At 37.5% G+C, this 18,757-nt stretch overlaps 1 protein-coding gene across 4 annotated transcripts; it reads left to right on the forward strand.

Annotated features, from left to right (window-relative positions):
- Positions 1–5,451: 5,451 nt before the first annotated feature.
- LOC310730915 (low choriolytic enzyme-like) lies at positions 5,452–13,770 on the forward strand. 4 transcript variants are annotated; one of them, XM_083550146.1, is made up of 8 exons: positions 5,452–5,583; positions 5,711–5,741; positions 5,839–5,904; positions 6,139–6,291; positions 6,374–6,491; positions 6,578–6,756; positions 7,300–7,381; positions 13,338–13,568. In XM_083550146.1, the coding sequence occupies exons 1-8, from the start codon at positions 5,518–5,520 to the stop codon at positions 13,462–13,464; spliced, it is 822 nt and encodes a 273-aa protein (XP_083406272.1). In that variant the 5' UTR covers positions 5,452–5,517; the 3' UTR covers positions 13,465–13,568. The 4 variants fall into 4 exon arrangements, with proteins under 4 accessions (XP_083406272.1, XP_083406271.1, XP_083406273.1 ...); XM_083550145.1 differs by lacking the exon at positions 13,338–13,568 and adding an exon at positions 7,468–7,789; XM_083550147.1 differs by lacking the exons at positions 5,711–5,741; positions 5,839–5,904; positions 6,139–6,291; ... (1 more) ...; positions 6,578–6,756; positions 7,300–7,381 and adding exons at positions 11,349–11,379; positions 11,918–11,983; positions 12,165–12,317; ... (1 more) ...; positions 12,751–12,929; positions 13,177–13,258 and having other exon boundaries at positions 5,453–5,583; positions 13,338–13,770.
- Positions 13,771–18,757: the final 4,987 nt, after the last annotated feature.

Raw genomic sequence — 18,757 nt, forward strand, 5'->3', positions numbered from 1 at the left:
TGGTTGCCTCAAGCCATTCTGCCACTACTGGACCATCACAGCACAGAAACTGCTCTAGTTAAAATCACTAATGACCCGTTTTTAGCTTCAGACCAAGGCTACATCTCGCTGTTAGTTTTGCTAGATCTTAGTGCTGCATTCAACACTATAGATCATGATCATCTCCTGGATCGCTTACAAAATTACATTGGTATTCAGGGACAGGCATTAAGATGGTTTAAATCCTACCTGTCCGATCGTTACCATTTTGTAGACTTAAATGGAGAACTATCCAGGTTACTGCAAGTAAATTAGGGGGTGCCACAAGGTTCAGTTCCAGGACCCCTGCTTTTCACAATATGCATGCTTCCCTTAGGAAATATTATTAGAAGGCATGCGATTAGCTTCCACTGTTATTCTGATGATACCCAGCTATATATCTCATCAAAACCAGACGATACAGCTCAATTAACTCAGATAACTGAGTGTTTTAAAGAAATAAAAGACTGGATGACTCATAACTTTCTATTATTTAATCCTGATAAGACAGAGATTTTGCTCATCGGCCCAAAAAGCAGTAAACAGAAGCTTCAGCATTTCAACCTGCATTCAGAAGCTTGTACATGCATTCATGACCTCCATACTGGACTATTGTAATTCATTACTAGGTGGATGTCCTGCTTCATTAATAAACAAGCTACAGTTTATCCAAAACGCAGCAGCCAGAGTTCTCACAAGGTCGAGAAAATATGGCCCGGGTTACCAAATATAGGACGGGTTACCAACGACCACCACAGACCACTATTGCTCAACTCAGATAAGAGGGAAGTACTTTTACTAGGACCACATGCAGCTAGAAGTAAACTTTCCGATTACGTAGCATCTCTGGATGGTGTTTCTGTTTCAGCATGTATGGCTGTCAAAGACCTCGGTGTGATTATTGACCCGAGTCTTTCCTTTGAGGCTCACGTGAATAATATCACCAGGATCTCCTTATTTCACCTTAGAAATATTGCTAAAATGATAAATATGATGTTGTTACAGGATGCAGAAAAACTAGTTGATGCTTTTGTAACATCTAGATTAGATTACTGTAACGCTTTACTGTCTGGGTGTTGGAGTAAGTGCAGAAATAAGCTTCAGTTAGTTCTGAATGCAGCAGCAAGAGTCCTCACTAGATCTAGAAAATATGACCACATCACCCCTGTTTTAATCATCTACACTGCTCCCAATTACATCTCACACTGATTATAAAATACTACTACTGACGTATAAAGCACTTAACGCTCTCACGCCGCAGTATCTGAGTGAACTTCTGTACCAGGATGATCCTCCACGCCTACTTAGATCAAAAGGTGCTGGCTATCTGTTGGTTTATCAAATAATGAAGACTACAGCAGGGGGCAGATCTTTCTCTTATAAACCCCACAGTTATGGAACAGCCTTCCTATCAGTGTTCGGGACTCAGACACAGTCTCAGTGTTCAAGTCGAGGTTGAAAACGTATTTATTCAGTCAAGCCTTTAATCAGTAGATTTATTTCTTAGGTAAAGGCTCAGATCTGGAGGGAACATGGATATAGAGTGTTTGGTGAACTGGGATATTTGTATGCTGTTGTCTCCTCACTCTCACACGTTCACTCAGGTTTGTTGATGGTGGTGTGGTGGGTCGTCTCTTATTCCAGAGATCCCTCATGTCTGTGTTGCCTTCTGGTTCTCCCTTTTAGTTATGCTGCCATAGCGAGTCTTGCCAGAGTCCAAACTGCACAGTGATGTTAACTTTTATACAACAATTAGGACACTTAATAATCCATATCCTTCTCTTCCCATCACCCTCTTCTCTCTCTCTCTCTCTCTCTCTCTCTCTCTCTCTCGCGCTCTCTCTCTTTCTCTCTCTCTCTCTCTCTCTCTCGGTCGAGTTAAACATGCTCCTGAGGCTCCAGTGACCACTGTTCCTGCCCCTCTCCCCTCCGTGGATCTTCCCACTTCGTCCAGGCCTGGATAGTGTTCTCTTCGACTGGAGGCCACTCTGTGCAGCTTGGGACGGTTTCACATCAAAGCCTTGGGTGGTTTCATGAAATTCCGGAGTAAGAATGGGAGCTTTGAGGATGGATTGGACTGTAGTTGATGTCAACAGTCTGCTACACTGACTCAGGATACAGTGTACATCATCATCACTGCACCCCGCAACATTGTATATCTGCTTTAAATGGACATTCGGTGTAACCCAGATGAGGATGGGTTCCCTCTTGAGTCTGGTTCCTCTCAAGGTTTTTTCCTTATGCTATCTCGGGGAGTTTTTCCTTGCCACAGTTGCTCATCAGGGACAAACGTACTTACAATGAACATATTTACTTTTAATCACCACATTATCTGTGTAAAGCTGCTTTGAGACAATGTTCATTGTTAGACGCGCTATACAAATAAAAATGAATTAAATTGAATTGAATATTGTAAGATGTCTAGAGAGACAGCAGGAAAAGGAGACGTGGAGGAGAGTGGAGGTTCGGGTTGGTACTTTAAATGTTGGTACTATGACGGGTAAAGGGAAAGAGGGAGCTGATATGATGGAGAAGAGAAAGATAGATATGTTGTGTGTTCAGGAGACCAAGTGGAAAGGGAGTAAGACCAGAAACATTGGTGTTTAAACTGTTCTATCATGGTATGGATGGAAAGAAAATTGGTGTAGGGGGGATTCTGAAGGAAGAGTACAGTAGGAGTGTAGTGGAGTTTCTGAACATGAAGCTGGAAGTTCAAGGGGTGATAAATATCATCAGTGCTTATGCTCCACAAGTGGGTTGTGAGATGGAGGAGAAGGAAAATTTCTGAAGTGAGTTAGATGAAGTGGTAGAAGGTGAACCTAGGAATGAAAGATTGGTGATTGGGGCAGACTTTAATGTGCATGTAGGTGAAGGGAACAGAGGTGATGAGGAGGTGATGGTAGGTATGGTTTTGAAGAGAGGAATGTGGAAGGGCAGATGGTGGTAGATTTTGCTAAAAGGTTGGAAAGGCATTGATAAATACTTATTTTAAGAAGAAGGAGGATCATAGGGTGACGTATAAGAGTGGAGGAAGGTGCACACAGGTGTGTTGAGAAGGTGGAAGGGAGAAGGAAGAAGTGAGATCAGTTATTAGAAGGATGAAGAGTGGAAAGTCGGTTGGACCAGATGACATACCAGTAGAATCATGGAGATGTTTAGGAGAAATGGAAGTGGAGTTTCTAACCAGATAGTTTAACAGGATTTTGGAAGGTGAGAAGATGCCTGAGGAATAGAGAAGGAGTGTGCTGGTACCAATCTTTAAGTATAAGGGAGATGTGCAGACCTGCAGTAACTACAGGGGAATAAAGTTGATCAGTCACACCATGAAGTTCTGGGAAAGAGTAGTGGAAGCCAGGCTGAGAGAAGAGGTGACCATCTGTGAGCAACAGTATTGTTTCATGCCGAGGAAGAGCACCACAGATGCCTTATTTGCTTTGAGAATGTTGATGGAGAAGTATAGAGAAGGTCAGAAGGAATTGCATTGTGTGTTTATGGATTTAGAGAAAGCGTACGACAGGGTGGAGAGAGGAGTTGTGGTATTGTATGAGGAAGTCTGGTGTGTCAGAGAAGTATGTGAGGGTGGTGCAGGACATGTATGAGGACAGTGTGACGGCAGTAAAGTGTGCAGTAGGGACGACAGACTGGTTCAGGGTGGAGGTTGGACTGCATCAAGGATCGGCCCTGAGCATTTTCCTGTTTGCAGTGGTGATGGACAGGTTGAAGGACGAGGTCAGGCGGGAGTCTCCATGGACTATAATGTTTGTGGATGATGTGATTTGTGGTGAGAGTAGGGAGCAGGTGGAGAAGAGCCTGGAGAGGTGGAGGTACACGCTGGAGAGAAGGGGAATGAATTGTGTGTGTGTGAATGAGAGGGAGGGCAGTGAAGGGGTGCGGTTGCAGGGAGAAGAGGTGGTGAAGGTGGAGGAGTTCAGGTACCTGGGGTCAACAGTGTAAAGTAATGGAAAGTGTGTTAGAGAAGTGAAGAAAAGAGTGCAGGCAGGGTGGAGTGGGTGGAGAAGAGTGATAGCAGGAGTGATTTGTGATAGAAGAGTATCTGTGAGAGTGAAAGGGAAAGTTTATAGGACTGTGGTGAGACCTGAGATGTTGCAGGTTTAGAGACAGTGGCAGTGAGTAAAAGACAGGAGGTGGAGCTGGAGGTAGCAGAGCTGAAGATGTTGAGATGTTCGTTGGGAGTGACGACGATGGACAGGATTAGAAATGAGTTTATTAGAGGGACAGTGCATGTAGGACGTTTTGGAGACAAGGTGAGGGAGGTGAGATTGAGAAGGTATGGACATGTGCAGAGGAGGGACATGGGGTATATCAGTAGGACAATGCTGAGGATGGAGTCACCAGGAAGGAGGAAAAGAGGAAGACCAAGGAGGAGGTTTATGGATGTGGTGAGGGAAGACATGCAAGTAGTTGGTTTAAAAGAGGCATGTTCTGCAAACACGTCTGTTACAAGACGCTACTGAAGGTGGTGCCTCAGGCCAAAGCCAAGCTAGATATAGACTGGCCGGCCGATCAGCAGAAAGCTCACCCTGTCCAGCAAGCTTGACCAGTGCTTTCTGCGACCCGCATTGCAAACTCCGCGCTGGGGGTTGGCATTCATTCCAGATCTTTCCCTTTAACTTTCTTCCTGCTCGAAAGTGAAATCAGTTTTAAGAATAGAAAATATGCAAAAGCAACATACCATAATGTTTGTTGGCCCTGTGAATGTTTGTGACAAAAATTTAGTATTGATTCAGCAGTAGTGAATTGAAGTTGCTGTTGCTCTGATGGATGAAGTAGTGTTCCCATAGTGAACACAGTAGCATAATGTCCATTGCAGATGGACACTTCTTCATGTCTTCTCACTGACACATTTGTACACAATCTGCATTGGCTCTGGATACTCAATTGCACCTGGAATAGGGTTTTTAACGTGGTTTGAACCACTACTACTACCATGATTGTAGTAGCTTCTCTCCTACTTCCTTTCTTTTTGGGGAATAATCAAACCCCAACAACCATGATGGCCCAGGACATTACCTTGCCATGGAGGAAGCCTGTAAAATGGGAAATTTTGCAAACATCAGGAATTCTATCATGTTAAGTAAAGAACAATCTGCAAAATTGCATAAACAAAATTGCAGCATAAATACTTTTGATCACCTGCAGATGTCTCTTCCATAGGCATCACAGGATTGGGCATGACTGGTGTCAGGGAAAGTTGGAATCGAGCAGCAAGGACCCGATGAGAAGGTTTACTTTGGCATCAAAGTTGCAGATGCAGTTGTGGCAGTTTAACAGTGACAAACCGATTCAAAACATGAACCAAAACTAAATCATAAAAAAAAAAAAAAAAAAATACCAAGAAAAACACTTTTTGTACTTTTGCACAAGATTCTTCTTTCTAGCTGATTTCTTAGAAAGGGAAGTGATATGAGAGTATTTAAGCTGTTCTTTTACTCCACATTCTCCACTCTCAGTGCTGATACTCTGACTGAGACTTTCATCATGTACCTGATACAAGGCATCGTCCTGCTCCTGCTCAGCGTCAGTGTTCAGAGTCGTTCCATTAGGGTGAGTTACAGAAATATTAACAACATTAAATATATTATGAGTAATTTAGACAAAATCTAAAAAGCTGATATGAAGTATAATATATATATATATATATATATAGTTATTATTTTATATTATTCAATAGGCATTCTGTAATGCGACCTCTGAGGAAAACGGTAAGATTTACACTTATAGATAATTTATCCTCACCATTTAGAAATTTTACATCTATACTCATATCACATTTTACTAATATAATTAATTCTATTTCAGATAACAGCATTGACAGCGATTATTACTCAGTTTCTGCTATAATTGAAAGAGCCAACAAGAATGCAGGTAAGAGAAAGAGAGAGAGAGAGAGAGAGAGAGAGAGAGAGAGAGAGAGAGAGAGAGAGAGAGAGAACGAGAACACATTTATTTAAATACCAAACAACATTATAAGGTAGTCATGTACTAACAAACATATTCACTAGATCGAGTGTCAGTGGTTTCGGAACAGAAAATAAACATGAATAAACTGATACATGAATGAAAATAAAATGAAATCCACAATTGTGTTTTACTGAACAGGAAAGCCAGACGGTAATTTCACCATTATAGAAGGTGACATAGCCGTGTTCACTGGACTCCAGAATGCAGATCGATGTACTTATAAAAAGTGCAAGTGGCCCAGGAAAAAGAATAAGAAAGTTTATGTGCCTTACGTCATTTCCAGTCAGTACTGTGAGTATAATTCTATTTTTTAACTGGTTTTAATGTGTCTGAGATTCATTATTTACCTTTAACAAGCTTCTCTTTCTAACAGCACCCTCTGAAAGATGTGTTATCCAGCGTGCACTGAACTCCTTCCACAAGTCGACCTGTATCAGATTCAGACGTCGCACCAAGGAAGTAAATTACATTAATATAATCTCAGACAATGGGTATGTTACCAATCCTGTAACAGTTTCACCTCCAATCCAGTTCTCATGTAATGAAAGCAGTCTTGAGAATGTATTTTTGTGTACAGGTGCTACTCTTCTATTGGACGCGTTGGAGGAAAGCAGGTTTTGTCTCTACAGCGTAATGGCTGTGTTTACCACCAAGTTATCCAACATGAACTTCTTCACGCTCTGGGATTTCATCATGAGCAGAGCCGCTGTGACCGTGACAAACACGTCAGAATCCTTCTTAAAAATGTTATCAAATGTGAGCAGAGCAGGAATTTCATTTCTTAAATTCTTATTAATATAGTTCTTCTTATTAATTAATATTATTGGCTATAACAGTTTAATTTAAATTCAGTTAAAGTAAAATATTGGTTTAAGTTGGCACAATGCTGAGACCGTTAATGTTGTGTTCAGGGCATCTGTGAACTCAAAACTTTTTGTTTCTCAGTAAACTAAGGTGTAAAATTACCTGTTTCAGTTTGGGGAAAATGTGCAGTGTTTAAATTCACTTGTTCATGTGGATTTAAAAAGCTCTCAAATGGATTTTAATAAGTTCCATTAGGATCTGATTCTTTAATGTTTAATTTATATTAAATGTTGTACTTTCTGATCATTCTTCTTTATTGAGAGATCCTAAAGCAAATCCTACATAAAAGGAAACCTAGAAATCTGGTTCAAAACTTAAAATACACCAGAAATCTGGACACTTATTTATGCATTTATTTATTTTATTTCTGAATAGTTTTGTTCTGACAAGAAAAAGCAGATGATATTGTAATTATGTGATTTTATATATTCACAGATCAAATACACAATTTTGATATTAGACGCACCAACAATTTGAACACTCCATATGACTACAATTCTGTCATGCACTATAGCAGGTAAAATAAATATATCTTTTTTCTTTTAAAATGACAGTTAAAGGAACAATTTTATTCATAATTGCAAACACACTTTATTGTTCCAGGTTTGCTTTCACCAAGAACGGCAAGCCGACCATCGTCCCCATTCCAGACAAAAACGTTCTGATCGGCCATGCCAAAAGGATGAGCTTTTATGATATTCTACGTGTTAACAGGCTCTACTGCACTTAAATGCAGCACTCTGAACATCATCAGTGTGTTTCACATGCTTTCATAAACCACCTGCAGTTTAAATATAATAAAAGTACAATAATTTCTCTCAAATTCAGGATTATTTTACTTTGAGTTTGTACTTTTGATGCTTTTCTGGAATTTATTTTCCACATGCAATTTTCAAAAACAATAAAAAAAAGAATGCATATAAAATATCAGTGTCTGAATTCATGTTTTGATACCAGGTGCTGAGCTGCATCTTTCTTAGTTTTTGGTGTTTTGTGGTGTTAATGCTGTAATTTCCACTAAATACTGTGAAAAGTATGTGGGCAGATGAATAACATACTGATACATGTTTCATCCCCAAACTGTTACAACAAGGTTGGAAGCTCTGATGTAAAGAAGGTGAAGATGGGTGCAGGTGCAGCTTTTAATATCAGACACATAAACAAATTAAAATCAAAATCAGCATCGGGGTTACAAACAGGCAAAGTTCAGGTAAAGAGTAAACAGACTCATGCAGATAAGGGAGAGAAATAAATTTACTAAGAGAAATGGTGACATGTTCAATATTTATTTTACCCGCTGTATATAGTGCTTTTAACATGCTGTGTATTGAAAAATCGGAAAAATGTAGCAAGTTATTGAAGTAGTGGAAATCATACTGCATACTGCGTCATATTGCACACTGTAACCTTAATTAAAGTCCCTTCAAAAGATTCAGCAGGGAATTTGTGAAGCCGTCAGAATGATGCACGTAAGCAGCAGATCGCTTTGTATTAGTTTATGGATTATTCAATGTGATATCCGAAAGCCATGTCTCTCTGGATCCTGAGTCTGGATCCTGAAAGAGACCATGAACATTAGTTACTTTTATTACATTTGAATGTGTTAAGGTGAGAAATACAGACTGATAATTAGGCGTATTGTCATGGAATGGTTAAAGACAATGTACAAATAAATGGGCTGGTCAAATGATTTACTCAGACACTGAAAAACATGACTCATACGTTCCTTCACAATGATTTGTAGAATTGTGATAAGTGGCTCAAGACTCTGTTCTCTGCAGTATGAGAAAATCTGGCAGAACTTCACTTCAACCCAACTACGCCTGCATTACACAGCTAGGATTCCCCTACTCCTTCACTGTCACATTTTTCAATCGTAGCAGCAGAAGAGATATTACAATTTCTCCAATCCATCCACCTGCCCTTCCACTATGCTCCAGACCATCTTACAAGACCATCACCACAAAACAAAAATTAATAGATTCAAAGCATCTGGCAATGTACCAATTACCATCAAGAGAGCAAGGGTTATTACTGCTAAGGCTATCCTTCAGACTTCAACAACTACAGACCAGTATAACCTTTCTTTCTAAAAGTGTGAAATGCATTGTTTATAAAAACTCTCTGTCTATCTCTTTAAGAACAACCTCCAAGAGCCCAACCAGTCTGGTTTAAAAGTGACATATTAAACAGAGATTGCCATTTTGGCTGTTTCTGAGAAACTACAAGCTGCTAGATCAGCCAAGCATCTGTTCTCATCCTCCAAAACATTTCAGCTGCATTTTACACGGTCAATCATAAGACTCTCACAAATGGTTTGCTTCCTACCCAGAAGGCTAAAAGGTCACTCATATCAGGTAACAAGGAGGGCTTGACATGCAGGCAATGTCAAGCGGTGTAAGGCAATGTCACCGGTGTCCCACAAGGCTAAATATTTGGTCCTCTCTTTCTCTCTCTTCATACTCACTATTTTGGCAGTTATATCCTCACATGGGTTTTCTTCTATGCTGATGACACTCCACTCATCTTCGCCTTCTCCCCCTTTAGATGTCACAGCTTCTGCTCAGATATCTGCATGTCTGGTGGACATATCTTCATGGTCGACTGCTCATCAGCTGAAACTCAATCCCAGCAAAAATGAACTGCTGGTCATTCCAGGTGATTCATCTCCAGGTCACTTTCAACTGTCCTTTTCCTCACATGTTGCTAATCTGAGTCATTCTTGTTGATTTCTTCTCTACAACATCCGGTCTTGATTTAATAAATATCTTCATTTTTTTAACTATTATTAATAAAAATTAACTATTACCCGTATTTTATAAAATAATTTAATAAATATTTAGAGTAATTTTACATTTACATTTACATTTGTGGCATTTAGCAGACGTCCTTATCCAGAGCGACGTACTAAAGTGCTTTGAGTCTCTAGTAATGAATAAATCTACACTGATACACAAGATTACAAACTTAATATAAATATAATATATATCATTTTGAGTTAGTTTATTTTTTCTTCAGTCATTCAAACATAACAACATACACAAACAGAATTTTGACTGAAGGGGTTTAGGCTGAAGTGAAACACTTATTGATGCCTAACCCTATTTACAAACAATTTTAAATACCCAACATGAGGCAACAGTAATCAGAAAGCAGCAAAGTGATAACAGATGTAAGAATATTACCAGCTATATATGAACAGCTCATACAAATAACATATTAATACAAATATTTTTCAAATATAAGCCATTACTAATAACATTACACAAATCACCTTGTCTATTTACCTCTAAACATTCCATTACCCTAATACTGCCATATATCATTACATAATACACCGGCCTTCTACTAGTTTTAATGATCTTTAAACTAAACTGAACAATATCATTCTAATGCAATATAACTACTAATCACATTTCATTTGACATTTTTTTTAACACCTTTATTGATATCGATTGTTTTATTTTGTCCTCAGACTATTCCATAGATTGACTCGTCTAACTGAGAAACACCTCACTTTAGTATTGGTCCTAACTTTATTTTTTTTTGATAGACCCCGATTCCTCTCACATTATATCGAGTCTCTCTTGGCTTAAACCTCTCCTGAATACAGACTGGGAGCTTAAGATTGTGAACATTATAAGTTCAGATTTATCAGTACGTGCATCCTGTTTTACATATTAGGTGTTTTTCTTTTTTTTTATTAAATTATTAAGGAAATATAAGGAAATATAAGGAAATATATAAAGTAAGTAATTGGAAAAGTGTAAAAATAATAAGTTGTTGGAAAAGAGTACATTTTATGTATTACACAAGCAACAAGTACAGCGTTTGTGTTATAAATACAAGGATATTCATCCTTTACCCATATATGAACATGTATTCTATATATATATATATGTGTGTGTGTGTGTATGTATTTATGTGTGTGTGTGTGTGTGTGTGTGTGTGTGTGTGTGTGTGTGTGTGTGTGTGTGTGTATTTGGGAAATGATATGTTACATATATAAAAACAGTCATTTTTGTAATATTTTTAAATATATATGTACAAGCATTTAACGTATATTTCTAAGAATTTAAACATGATGTTTAAAAGAAGATTCAAAAGTACTGAAAAAAAAAAAGGTGCTGCATATGGAATAAAAAACAAATTGCGAAAGACTTTTGTTTTCAGAAAGAGAAGCTGCTTTGTGTGAAAAGGAAGTGAGAAACACTTGAGAGTATTTAAGCTGTTCTTCTGCAGCACATTCTCCACTCTCACTGCTGATACACTGAGACTTTCATCATGTACCTGATACAAGGCATCGTCCTGCTCCTGCTCAGCGTCAGTGTTCAGAGTCATTCCATTAGGGTGAGTTACAGAAATATTAACCACATTAAAGATATTATGAGTAATTTAGAGAAATTCTAAACCGAGGTCTATATGAAGTATATAAATATGTACTTAATAAAAATGTCAGCTCACAGACAATATTTATCACACAGGCATTAGTTAATGGGACCTCTGAGGAGATTGGTAAGAGTCACACTTTTAATTCTTTACTTTTTTCAATTGTAAGCCATATGCTGTGGCTGAGGATGAGGCCGAGGATGGTTTCACATGAATAGTCTAAAAATCCTTTAAGTTATTGAACAGGGTTAAAATATGAATTTGGACTACATTTACCATGAACAGATTTTGACTTCAAGCTTCCATCAGTGAACGGCTGATAACCCCAACAATGATAGAACTATAATAACTGGCATTCAGTGTTACCATGTCAACATGGGTTCCTTTGCAAGCCTGGTTTCTCTTAAGGTTTCTTCCTCATATCATCTCAGAGCATTTTTCCTTTGTCTCCTGGCTAGCTCATTAGAGAGAAACTTATTTTAAAATTTACATTTGTATTTTTTTTTTTTCTGTAAAACATGCTTTGGGATCATTTCCAATGTTAAAAGTGCGATACAAGTAACATTTTATTGAACTGAACTGAATGATGAATTTATCTGTTACTGTTAGAGATTTTACATCAATGCTATCTTTTAATGTTTTAATATTGTTACATCCATTTCAGATAACAGCATCCACCGCGATTATTATTCAGTTTCTGCCATAATTGAAAAAGCCAACGAGAATGCTGGTAAGAGAGATAGAGAGAGAGAGAGAGAGAGAGAGAGAGAGAGAGAGAGAGAGAGAGAGAGAGAGAGAGAGAGAGCACATATTAATTGCTATAGTAATTATACTGATCAAACTTTTACATGATAAAAATGGAAACAATAAAAATCACAGTGTCAAATGCACAATTGTGTTTTACTGAACAGAAAAGCCAGAGGGTGATTTTACCATTACGCATGGTGACATAGCCGTGTTCACTGGACTCCAGAATGCAGATTTGTGTACTTCTGGTGGGTGCAAGTGGCCCAGGAGCCGAAATGGGAAAGTTTATGTGCCTTACATCATTTCCAATAAGTACTGTGAGTATAATTATTTACTTGGCCTTAAAGGAATGTATTTCAGAAATCAATTAGTCAAAATATATATATATATAATTGATTGATAATTTTATATCTACTCTTGCAAGTATCTTCTTGTCTCTTGCCCTGTTCTGCTCCCTGAACCTGCCTGATCCAGCCGATTCCCTTAACCTTTAACAAACTTCTCTCTTTCTGACAGCACCCACTGAATCAGGTGTTATCCTGCGTGCAATGAAATCCTTCAGAAAGTCGACGTGTATCCAATTCAGACCTCGCGGCAATGAAACAAATTACATTGAAATAATCTCAGGAAATGGGTATGACAACAAAACAATTACTGATGATACTATATAAAAAAACAAACAGTTGCTTTACCTCCTATCCAGGTCTCATGTAATGAAGCAGTCTTGAGAATTTCTTCACTGCTGTACAGGTGCTTCTCCTACATTGGGCGCATTCGTAGAAAGCAAGTTTTGTCCATAGAAATAAATGAATGTGTTTACCGTCATGTCATCCAACATCTGCTTCTTCACGCTCTGGGTTTTCATCATGAGCAGAGCCGTAGTGACCGTGACAAACACGTCCAAATCCTTTACAACAATATTAGGCCTGGTGAGCAGAGCAAGCATTTCACTTCTTCTTTCTCATGAATAAAGTTTCTTCTTTTTTATTATTAAATATTGGTTTATTTTGACATTAAGCTGAGACTGTTAATGTTGTGTTCATGGCATCTGGAAACTCAAAACATTCTGTTTCTCAATGAACCGAGGCTTAAACTCACCTGGAAAACAATGTGCAGTGTTGAAAATCCAATTAATAATATTGTTATATGATTGTTATATGATTCCTATGTTCACAGATAAAGTGGACAATTTTCAAATAGAGCTCACCAACAATTTGAAAACTCCGTATGACTACAATTCTGTCATGCACTTCGAGAGGTAAAGTATTATTCTCTTTCTTTTTTCACATCATATTTAAGCTTACAATCATAATTGTAAACATACTTTGTTGGTATAGATATGCTTTCTCCAAGAGCGACCAGCCGACCATCATCCCTATACCAGACAAAAACGTTTCCATCGGACGTGCCACCAAAATGAGCGCCAATGACATCCTACGTGTTAAAAGACTGTACTGCAGTTAAACGAGCCACTTTCTGAACATCATCAGTGTGTTACACATGCTTTCACAAACTGCTTACAGAAAAAGTTTAAAACATTTTCTCAAATCTGAGATTATTTTGCTTGAATTTTCTACATTTCTGCTTTTCTGGAATGTTATTTTTATTTTTTTTTTCATTTTCACATGCAGAATTAAAAGAATTAAAACAGTTAAAAGAAAAATAGAAGCAAAAAAAAAGCTCTTTTTCTGAAACTTGTTGAATAAAAAGCTCAAAGCGTTATTTCTTGCTTGAAAACGTGTCTTTGTGTGCAACAACAATCATTTTCAAAATCAGCTCTATAATGTTCAATAAATATTGATGTAATTGTTACTAAAATATAACTTGGTTCAGTTTTTCAATATTAAATCATTGCGGTAAAATGTTTATATATATTTTTGATAGTGGTGACATCTTAACTAAAAATTCGTTCAAATTTATATTTTGTATAAAATATAATATTTATAACTCAAATCCACACATGTACATACAGAGACCTTTTGGTCAGCAATGAAGACCTGTTCTTATTTTCCCAACCTTCTGGAACACAATTCAAATATAACACCCCATGTATTTCTCCCATTTACTACCCTGGCACCAGTGGTGGGCCGGTAAGACCCTCTCTGCCGTCCTGAACTCTATCAGAATAACTGACTTTCTATTGAATATATTTTTCGTCCATAAGTTTATTCCAAATAGTTGATATTATTTATTTCAGAGCATTTCTTCAGTGCAGCATCAGTATATGTTGGAGTTGTTCTCCATACAGATTCCAGGCCCCTTGCAGGCTTTTAAACACTCATTCACACTGTCTGTGATGCAGTGCTCTGTTATACTGTGATTCTGTATAATATTGGTGGTAATAAGAGGTGGATCAGACCCCACTGAAGGCCTGGGGGTAAAATACACGACCCATCTCTGAATATAAACGTTCTCAAATCTGTGTTTATTTTGGCTTGGAGTTTCTTCTAAACATTGACGCTCTCTCAGTTCTGTTCTGGAATTCATTTTTCATTTGACACAGAATTGAGCAAAATGTGACCATGACCCTGAAACACATGGCATCTATAAAATAAAAAAGAATGCTCTCTTTTTTGATAAATGTAGAAGGCTAAAAGCTCATGCTAGTTTACCAAAGCACAATCTGCATCTTTATTGAAAACAGCAATATTAATGCCACAATGTAAAAAAAAAAAATTAAAGATGTTTGCACTTTTGATAGCACCAAGGCTACAAATTAACCTAATTTTATTTTATTTTAACCTAAGGTTAAAAACGTGGCAGAGCTCTGGCAAAGAACGGGCAGAGGAAAGCAGGCGAGGCAGAGACATAAACAGTGAACAGGTTCAAAATCACAATAAATCAGCACAAAATTACAGCACAAAAACAAACTGAGAGCATAATTAGGAAGTGTGTTTGATGAAGACGATGTTATTTGTAACATATACATTGCATTGCAGTGAAAATCTGTTTTTTCACATATCCCAGTTAGGAAACTAGTGTCTCTACCAAAATAAAGAGCCCCTGCAGCAGAGATTATTTGGCCTTTTGGGTTAAGGGGCCCAAAATGGCAACTGGGCATCATGAGGGATTGAACCCCAACTTTTAATATAAGAACATTTGAGTTTTAGCCAATGAGCTTCCAACTAATCATATTGCAATATGCCATCAAGAGAGCTATTAAGAGTGTGTGCAGGGTAGTGAGTGAGAGCTCTGTGGAGAGCAGTTTGGAACAGCCATCATTGTAGCTCACCATGTTTGCTGTGAACTGGATTGTTATGAACTGTGGATTAGTCTGAACTGATCGCACAATTCTCTAGATGGTCTTTTTAAGGCTGTAGTTTAAAGATTAACTTTAAGGAGTGTTTCGAAATACATGATATAAAAACAGCCTTTGCACAGTTAATGTTCTGCCCATCTTACAGAGTGTTCCCACCAAGGTTCTATAGAGTGATGCCAAAACCAAATCCCAAGATCCTTGAATTGAGTTTAAAAACTTGAAAACCAGCAACAGTGAAACTTTAAAGCATCAGCAGATGGAGGCTGAAAGCCTTCCAGAAGTTGCTGCAAACTTCCACATCTCCAGCTTTGTCCCACTCTTTTCTTTGAGCATGGGGAGGTTGCGTGTGCATGGCTCAAGTGTATGTGACTTCCATCACTTCTATCAGGAAAAGTTTGGGATAATTGCCACTGGAGGTCAGTCCAATAGGTTACAGGCTGTAAGAAATGGTTTCAAAATGTTTTTGTTTTTTTGCAAACCTCATAGAGCACCAAATTATAGGTTTGTTCCAGGTGAAGTTGTTCATCACCACCAATATTCATTAACTGAACATTTTTTAAATATCTGGTGCAGGATGTACAAAGATCTATGATTGAGACACTTTGATCAAGGAGCCCCTCAGTGCACATTTAATAATAATAATAATAATAATAATAATAATAATAATAATAATAATAATAATATGTTATAGATTTTGTTCTTAGATCCTCAAATCATCCCTAAAAATGAGAAGTATCATGCTAATGCTAAACTCTAGTCTGTGAAAGCTCTTATCACCATTGCGAGGCACTCAGTAACATGCATATTGAGTCAGATATTATAAAGGAAGTTAAAAAGAAAGTAGTTGTGGCAATATTTGAAGCAATAATTTGAAAGCTCATTACCTCTCTGCTTAAACTTTTTTAGTCCATTGTCAAGTCAAGGGTTATAAATCAATCAATAAATAAGAGTTATATAAAAAATAACAGTAGTCTCTAAGTGTTGAAGGCAAGATGCTTTTCAGTATCTTGTCACAACGACTAACCGAGTTCCTCCTGAAGAACAATTATATTGATACTTCTGTGCAGAAGGGTGGTATTCCGGGAGGGCCTGGCTGTTTGGAGCACAGTGGAGCGATTATAAAACTCATTAAGGAGGTTTGAGAAGAGAGAGGAGACTTTACTGTGTTACTGTTGGACCTTGCTAATGCTCACACCCTCACCATGAACATGATTGTCAAGTCAGCAGAGGTAGAGTGTAGAGACCCTGTGATGAAAACTGGAGTGCGACAGTCCCCATCAAGAGCCTTTATGGATGACCTGAAGGTCACCACATCATCTGGGTAGTAGGTGGATTCTCCAATGGTTAAAGAATCTCATTAATTGGGCAAGGATGAGTTTTAAACCAGCAAAATCAGGGTCCTTTGTGCTCAAAATAGGGAAAGTGGTGGACAAGTTCCATTTCAGTTTGTTGAATGGAGCCAACATTCCATCCACCACTAAACAGCCAGTTAAGAGCTTTGGTAAGCTTTTTGATTGGAGCCTGCAAACCTCCACCTCTGGATTAAAAGCAAGACACCTTCCTGTCCCCTGATGATGTGTCTCAGTGCATCTGCATGATGTGTTTTACTACCTACAGTAGTATGAAGATAAATGAGATCTTTGCCCAAACATAGCACATGGAACTCATTTAATCCTCACATGCATGAAGTGGAACGATTTAAAATAAGTACCGCATCTTGATGTATGATTACGACATTAAAGTTCACGATTGTCAAGTTGCTGAAAACATAAAAAAAATATAGAAAATATTTCAAATATAAGTTGTGAAGTTGCTGAGAAGATGAACAGATACAAATGGGACAAAAAATATCTATTATGAGTAAATTTGAAGGTGAGAAGTGAAATCTGTGTGGATGTGTGCAGGTTTATTTTAGATACTTTACATTCTTACTCATCTCTCATTGACTGTTTTTGTTTAAAAATTAGATCTTTGTGTTGAATGTGGAGAAAAGTTCAAAGTGAATCAGTTTTATATGTAATATTTAACATGTTCCTATCTTCCCTCTCGATGTAGTTTTCATTCAGGATTTTCTTTTTATATATATATATATATATATAATTATTATTTTTTATTTTTTTTTTTTTTTTTTAGAATAATTCCATAAATCCAATTGATTTCTGATAGTCACACACTTTCTGTGTTTTTCTATGATTGATATCTTCTTGACTTCTTTTCTTTGATATCTTCTTGACTTTGTCATCACACCTAATTAATGAAATGTGCTGAGGAATTAAGGAACAACGAGAGCAGAGGCTTTTAGATCAATTGCATTCAAATGTTTTCTATGCTGAAGTTCCATTTTGTTTTAGTGTATAATGTTTGAGTATTGATTACATTTTCCCCAGAATTGAAAAAAAAAATAAACTTCCTTAGAAGGTGTTAGCGTGAGACCAAGGTTTCTCAACCCCATGTTACAGTAAATAATTGAAAGTTGGCCACCACTTACAGGCAAACGTTAACACAACTAATCTTGCACAATGTGACCACAATAACAATTTTTTTTTAAAACAATTCTGGAACATGTTTTTTTGATGCTTTAAAATGTATTTACTCCACGTAGTGTGAATACTCTGTGAATCTATTCCGGTCATTATGGCACTAAAATACAATTATTCATGTATCCTAACATGGACAGTCCAAAACTCCAAAACATGATAATCAAATGGTTTTTCAGGCATGTACACACACTTGGAAAAAAAACCCCACTGGCTAAAGTGAGTGATTTCACACTTTATTACGGGTCGAGAGATTCTCCATTTTATTGCATTTTATTGGTGACACCACAAACATTTAACTTCTAAACTCACAATCTGCTGTCACCAGATTTTCCTGATTCCTGCTTCATTGCACCTTCATGTACTTCATGACCTTATGATGTGATAAAAAGATTCAAATACAGATACAAAGAATCAAAATCATAGTTGTTGTGAAATAAAATTTAATTTCACTGTGCACAAAAACAACAAACACAACAAGCCTCCTGTCCTGCTGAGAGAAAAAATATATTTTCTGTCTCACAGAATTACAGTCATAAATCGGTTATAAAAATTTGAATCAAACACTCGCTTAAACTATTGGACTATTGAGCATGTATGGTTACGTGCTCTCCACCATCCCAAACTATTACAGCCCAGGACACCACATTTCCAGTAAAAAAGTCCATAAAATGGGAAATCTTGCCAGTCTCAGAAATTCCATCATCATAAACAAAGAACAATAAGAATGGCAGTAATACTTCTGACTTACATTTCCTGCAAATGTCTTCTCCATAGGCATCACAGGATTAGGCATGTTTCTCTTATAAACCCCACAGTTCTGGAACAACCTTCCAATCAGTGTTCGGGACTCAGACACAGTCTCAGTGTTCAAGTCGAGGCTGAACACATATGTATTTAGTGTGGTGTTTAGTCAGTAGGTGTTTGTGAGGTAAAGGAGCAGATCTGGAGGGATCATGGA

Source organism: Silurus aristotelis (assembly GCF_946808225.1).
Source record: "Silurus aristotelis genome assembly, chromosome: 9".
NCBI lineage: Eukaryota > Metazoa > Chordata > Actinopteri > Siluriformes > Siluridae > Silurus > Silurus aristotelis.

What these genes read in the sequence shown, in the direction of transcription:
- LOC310730915 (XM_083550146.1), top strand. Translation starts at nt 5,518, where the DNA reads ATGTACCTGATACAAGGCATCGTCCTGCTCCTGCTCAGCGTCAGTGTT. An exon ending in TTCAGAGTCGTTCCATTAGG is followed by an intron (nt 5,584 to 5,710) that starts GTGAGTTACAGA and finishes ATTATTCAATAG; the next exon opens with GCATTCTGTAATGCGACCTC. An exon ending in TCTGTCATGCACTATAGCAG is followed by an intron (nt 7,382 to 13,337) that starts GTAAAATAAATA and finishes TTGTTGGTATAG; the next exon opens with ATATGCTTTCTCCAAGAGCG.